Source organism: Trichosurus vulpecula, chromosome 8 (genome assembly GCF_011100635.1).
Source record: "Trichosurus vulpecula isolate mTriVul1 chromosome 8, mTriVul1.pri, whole genome shotgun sequence".
NCBI lineage: Eukaryota > Metazoa > Chordata > Mammalia > Diprotodontia > Phalangeridae > Trichosurus > Trichosurus vulpecula.
The window spans coordinates 254,356,878-254,363,553 of NC_050580.1; the positions used below are offsets into that span (position 1 = coordinate 254,356,878).

General features: G+C 42.0%; 1 protein-coding gene across 1 annotated transcript in view; it reads left to right on the forward strand.

The window, feature by feature from the left end:
* Positions 1–6,117, forward strand: part of PRIMA1 (proline rich membrane anchor 1) — a 111,321-nt gene extending 105,204 nt beyond the window's left edge. The window contains exon 4 of the mRNA XM_036737228.1: positions 5,738–6,117. Within this exon, the coding sequence (XP_036593123.1) occupies positions 5,738–5,840 (103 nt within the window). The 3' untranslated portion in view covers positions 5,841–6,117. The remainder of the gene's footprint in view (positions 1–5,737) is intronic.
* Positions 6,118–6,676: the final 559 nt, after the last annotated feature.

Consider the following 6,676-nt stretch of genomic DNA (forward strand, 5'->3'; position numbering starts at 1 on the left):
TATATTTGGACATGAAGGGGATGTAAAAATAAAAGCTATAAGTAAAGATTAAAAGATAATGACAGTACCTCCCTCACAGCATTGTTGTGAAACCCCAGTGAGATAATTTATGTAAAATATTTTGCAAACTTCAAAGTGTTATAAAGATGTATGTTATCTTTATTATTATATAGTTTTGTATAATTGTTTGTTGTTATTACTATAAAGTTGTCCATCCTCACCTTAGATATATAGGCTCCTTGATAGAGAGACTTGGGTCATATCTATAAGTATATGCTTAGAACCACGGACAGTGCCTTGCACTTAATAAGCATTTGACAAATACGAACTTGAATTGACTTTAACAGAACTGAATTACTCCAAAAATACTGAGCAAGTCTGCAAAAAAGCTGAAACGTTCCAATTGTAGCAGTTGCAAAGCTCATATTACTTTCTCTTGGTTTTAGGAACCATGTGATTTAGGGAGCAGTTGGTGGAGCATTCTTTCTCTCACCTCCCAGGTGGAAATGCCTCTTCATGTATGTGCTGAAATAACCAAGGTGCTCCCCAGGTTTGAAAGCATGCTGTTCACACAGGCATCCCTGTATAAAGTATACATCCGTCTCCTGAATGGGATATTAGGCAGAGAGCAGGCACAAGCCTGGTTTAGAGAATCAGGAGTTGTTTTCCTGAGCCTCTGAGTGAGTATGACATGAAGTTTATTTCCACTTACTCCTTTACTAACCCATACTATCCATCTCACCTCCCCTAAGAGATGAGCCACAGAAGGAATATTTGAACTGTGGCCCATCACATTTATTCAGTCATTTTAAAATGCCTCTTAGCTTCGTATTGAGATTACAGAGGAGCCAATGGTATAAAAGCAGCATGGTATCCTGTGGGGTGGGGGATGGGAATGAGCCAAATGAGTGACTTTGAAGAAAACAAAGAAAAAATTAAAAAGGACATGATATCATGTAGAGGAAGAATACTAGGAAAAGATGTCATAATGGAAATTCATTGCCAAAAGATTAGGTTTTGTTCTTGGCTCTGCTACAAACTTACGGTACATATTCACGGGTAAGTCAAATCTCTTCCCCTGTCCAGGCCTTAGTTATGTCCTCTACAAAATTAAGGGAGTTGGACTGTAAGATTTCTAAGGCTTCCCTCTGCCTCTAGAATCATATAACATACTAATGTGGAAAATGTGTTATTTTCCACATTAGCATATTATCTAACTTTTCTGTTAAAAGGAGGTACAGGAATGGTCCTTCATTCCCTCCCTTCTAGTTTCATGGTCAAACATGACTTCAGATTTGAATTAGGTGAAAACAAGTGAGACAGAAAGCTCAGGCACTCGTGAGTTAGTTGTAAATCTAACCCTGGCCTTTTGGCAATTTCCTCAGTCTGCCTTCGGCTGCACAAAGCTGAGGAGCCAGACCAGACTGCCCGTTCTAGAGGCAGAAGGGAATTTTCCACCATTCACAATTACCTTCTCAAATTTATGCTCCTCATCTGACAAGTGGCACCACAGCAGAAAACAGCCAGCATCCAGCCCTGGTAATAGTGGGGCTTCAGAAGGCCAAATCAAGTTTTCAAAGAATTTGAATTGAGGCTTCCTGCTTACATGAAAACTAAGATCAGTAACATTTCAGAATACTTCACTTTGAAGCATCTTGTCTCCAAGGAAGCCACGGAGCTCTCTAGACAACTTCTCCACAGTTTTTTTTCCGTCCTTTCTACTGCTATGAGGGCATAAGAGACTACTTACTGATCATAGTATAAAAGAATAACTTAGAATACATTAGATTATGTAGTAGAAAGAGCATTAGGAGTTCAAGTATTTAATCTCACTCCTACTACTTACTAACTATGTGACCCTCCTCAAGTCAAGTCATTTATCCTTTGTGGGCCTTGATTTCCTCACTGGTTAAGTGGGTTGGACTAGATGAATGCTAGGGTTCCTTCAAACTCTTAACACCCTATATTCTAATATTTTGTACTCCAATTAGATCTCTCTTCCACTTCTGTTGTGGGATCTAAAATCCCTTCTGACACTAGTATTATATATTCTAAGGTCCCATTCAGCACTAAAATTATACATTCTATGTTCTAAGGTTCCTTCTAATTCTGATAATTGTGTATTAGGTACTTACTGTGCTAGACAGCTAGATGGCTCAGTGCATAAAGTGCCAGGCCTGGAGTCAGGAAGACCTCAGACTTGTGTGACACTGGGCAAGTTACTTAACCCTGTTTGCCTCAGTTTCCTCATCTGTAAAATGAACTAGAGGAGGAAAAGTCAAACCATTCCAGTATCTTTGCCAAGAAAATCCCAAATGGGATCACAGAGCCATACACGACTGAAAAACGATCGAAAAAATGATAGCTTAGGGTTCCAAAGCCATGAAATGATATAGCCCCTTCCCTGAAGGAGCGTATATTCTAGCAATCTTTGACTTAAATTCCCCCCACCACCACTTTTGCTCTGTGATTCTACCATCGCCTCCATTTTACAGGTGAAAAAGTTATCGGCAAGAGAAGTAAGATTCTCTACCCAGATCATGGTAGGAGACAGAAGTGAAACAAATAAAAATCTCTGACCGCAGGACAGGGTTCTTTTTAGCACATCCTACAAATTAGGCAACTTAGTCGCAACAGAATGAGTGGGAGTCCTGGTTTGTTTTTTAATCAGTCTTTTTCCATGTATCCCAGTGACAATATGGCACCATAGAGCATAGACTAGGAACAGAAGAGCTTGGATTTTTGTCCCAGTTCGGTCACCAAGGGCTTCAGCTTGGCTCAGACATTGTCTGGACTTCAATTTCTGTATCAATCACCTACGGAGAGTAATAGCTGCCCCAGTTTTCTATATTGTGATCGATAGTCTTTTCTGACCTCACAGAGTTACTGAGAAGCTCCAAGGAGATAATAGGCATAAAAGTAATTTGAACAAAGTCCTAAGCACTATAGAAGCTACTTTGATGAGCATGAGCCAACTGACATGCATTAAAGGAAGGATTAGTGACCCAGAACTGCTACCAAGAAACCTTGAATGGGCTTCAGTTTCTTGGTCATTTCCAACTGAAAATGAAGAGGAAAAAAACACATTTTCCTCTTCTCTCCGTGTGGGCAAATATGTTGCTGGACCTTTTATGCTGATCATTCAACATCCCCAACTTAACGATAACTCTTCTTACTGTACTTTCATCCGTCTAAGTGCTAAACCATTGGCCCAAACCAGTGTCTCTCAAATGGGAATGGGGATGCCAAAGATGGACCTTGGGAAGCTTTAAGGAGGTCAAGACAGGTGCCACAGGTTCCTGAGCAACTGGGTTTTACTGAGAATGGCTAATTTTAGGCTGTAGTCAATGTAGTTGAGAAAGTAGTCGATACAAATATCATTAATAAAAGGCATCATGGGTACTGGAAAGAATACTGAACTTATAGCTGGGAGGCTTGGGTTTGAAATGCAGACTTGCTATTCAATAAATATAAATGACAAAGCTAAGAACCTCATTTTCTTCATCTATAAAAGGAAGGGAATGTCCAGTGCATGAGTGAGAAAGAGAGATGGACTGAACATGTAGCGAGCAATGACCAACCAGTATAAAGGCCATATATGCATATGCTCCATCAGGGGCCACTCAATGCAAAGTGAAAATGAGGGAGGGCCCTACGACATTGAGTGGACCCCCTACAGTAAATATATGGGACAGTATGGCTGAGAGTCACACAGGATGGTCAGGGACAAATCAGTTGGGATCTCCATCGGTGGAAGAAATAACCACAGCCTCCATTGGAGGGAAAGGAAAGCGTTAAGTGAGATGCTCTCTAGAGGCCTTTCTTGCTCTGACGCTCTAAGGCTAAGTGTGGTGTGTGGCAAGACTGCCATATGTGGACTCAGAGAACCTGAGTTCAGATCCATCCCTGATGATTTACACTACCCGTATGGCAAGTCCATAATCCATATCCCTCAATAAAATGAGGAGGTTGGACTAGATATCCTCTGAGACTCCATCAAGCTCTATGGTCCTGTAACCTGAGTCACATCTTCTTCTTCTCATACCATTTGTGTGACCCTGAACAAATCATCTAACCTCTTTAGATCTTATTTTCTCATCTGTAAAACATAAGGGAGGGGGTTGGACCAAATCTCTCAGGCTTTTTTAATCACTCTATCAGATGTGGTCTTTGCCTTCAATCTCATGGGAGAGGCAAAACATGCACAGGCGTGCACACACACGTATATAGATGCACATATATATATATATATATATATATATATATATATATATATATGTGTGTGTGTATATATACATATGTATGTGTATATATATGTATATGTGTACATACATGTGTATATATAATATTTATATTTTAGAGAACTCACTAAGTAGAGGATATGGTTTAAGTGCCACAATGCATGGTACAAGATAGCAAGAGGCATTAAGAGTTTGGGGGCAGTTTACAGAGTGCCGGGCCTGGATTCAGGAAGACTTATCTTCCTGAGTTCAAATCGGGCCACAGACACTTACTAGCTGTGCGACTCTGGGCAAGTCACTCAACCCTGTTTGCCTCAGTTTCCTCATCTGTAAAATAAACTGGAGACAGAAATAGCTAACCACTCCAGTATCGTTGCCAAGAAAACCCCAAAGAGAGTTGCGAAGAGTCAGACACGACTGAAATGACTAAACAACCATTAGAGTTTGGAATGGGATCCCCCAGTGCAGTCAGAAAAGTCTGGGAAAACTTCTTCAAGGATGGAGCTAGGTCTCAAAGCATGGGTAGAATTTGGAGAAGTAAGGGGCTGAGGATTACTCCTGCTACGGTTCTTTTGCATTCCTCCTTCCCAGCCTTTAAAGTTCACTCTGATGCTAAAGAGTAGAACTGTGAGAATCCAATGTAAACCCTTAGGGAACATCCCACAAGAACGTGCTTGAAAACCGCTGGTACATACTAATTCTATTTTCATTGGTACTACTATCATTTTTCCTCTGTGTCTCTCTAACCAAATCAAGGTAAGAATGACTTACACAGCTCCTCAGTACCTTAGTGTTATAAGAGGCAGCTGGCATTGTGGAAGGAGTTTGGGATTAAGAGGTAGAGAATTTGGGAGCCAGCCCTGGTTCTGGCCCTCACCATCTGTGTGCCCAAGAGTACATCGGGTCATGTAACTATGCCACAGTTTCCCCATGTATAAAATGGGAATATTAATAATCCTTTCATGACCTACCTCCAAGGGGTTTTGGGAGGGTCGGATGAGATCAAGCATGTAAAGAAAGCCCTTTGCAAGTGATAGAGTGCCATCTATTATGTTTGTTATTATCTAATCGGTCTCCCATTCAAAGGGACCAATCTGTATGCCTGTTTGGTAGCGCAGGGTCACTATAGCATTGAGAAATCTAGCGATGCTTAAATTAAGTCCCTGAAACAGGAAGCACACTCCCTCCCATCCAAAGTATATTCATGCAGTGTTCTAGAAAGGGACAGGATTTAAGCCTTCCCACTTCCCTGGGCCAGTGTTGTTCTCTCTAAAGTGAGAAGGGTTATATTGAATGGTTTGTAATATCTCTTCATAAATAGCATAGGAGAGAACATAGATACTATGAAATTCACGGCAGCAAATTATGTAATGTTGGGTTAAAAAACCAGGAGTGCCCTCACAGTATCCGAGTTCTAAGTCTGCTCTGATAACTAATTTCCGTGTTTTTCTCTGTCCCTCTTTTTCTCCCCTCTTCTCCCACCTCCCACTTCCCAGGAAACCACTAAGAAAAGAAGAGAATGGAACCAGTGGAACTGAATATGCAATGACCTCCTCTCAGAACAACAAAACAGTGGATGTAAATAATGCGGTTGTGTAATCCCTGCTGACTCCCAGACAGCCTGGCTGGAGTGAGGTCTCATCGAAGCACACAGGGGTACAGGAAGAAGGGAGGGAGCAAAGACACAGCAGGTGACAGCTTGGTGGGCCCAGGACTTAATTTCCCTATTCTTGCACACCTCAAGCATTCAAAGAGAGAAACCCGACTGCTTTTCAAGACTTTGCCGAGCATCTGATGAAAAGGATTTTGCCTGCCAGCCAGAGGCAGCTCAGAGAGGAGAATATAGAGTTAGAAAGAACCCTAGAGATCCTCTAGTTCAACCCCCTCATTTTACTGAGGAGGAAATTGAAGGCAGGGGAGTTAAGTGACTCACCCAAGATCACACGTCTAAGAAGGAGCCGCAGTGTTGAAATTTGAACCCAGATTCTCTTACTCCAGATACAGTGCTCTTCCTCCTATGCCCAGAATGAGGCATGATGACCACATGCAACATCTGTCAAGGGGACAAATGTCAGCATGCCTTGAGCTTCTTTCTTGTCATGATTGCTGTCCTCATCTTTGTTTGATCCACAGTTCATAAGAGCTGCGGACAGAAGAGGACTTGCTGGGATTGGGGATTTCGAATGGGCATTCTAGCTATCCTACATAGCCTTGCTGGTTACATCCCTCTGGCAAGGCAGTAGCACCCTCCACTTCTTCTTAACCCTTTAGAGGGAAGGCATCCATGAGTGTATACTACCTGCCCCCAACCTGCATGCCCTCACAAGCAAGGCCGGGAAACCAATCAGCAGTCTGGTGACTATGCAATTTCCAGTGACCCAAGGCTCCTCCAATCAGGACAGGGCTCCTTCAAGTGTTGGTATGACTGTGAGAAT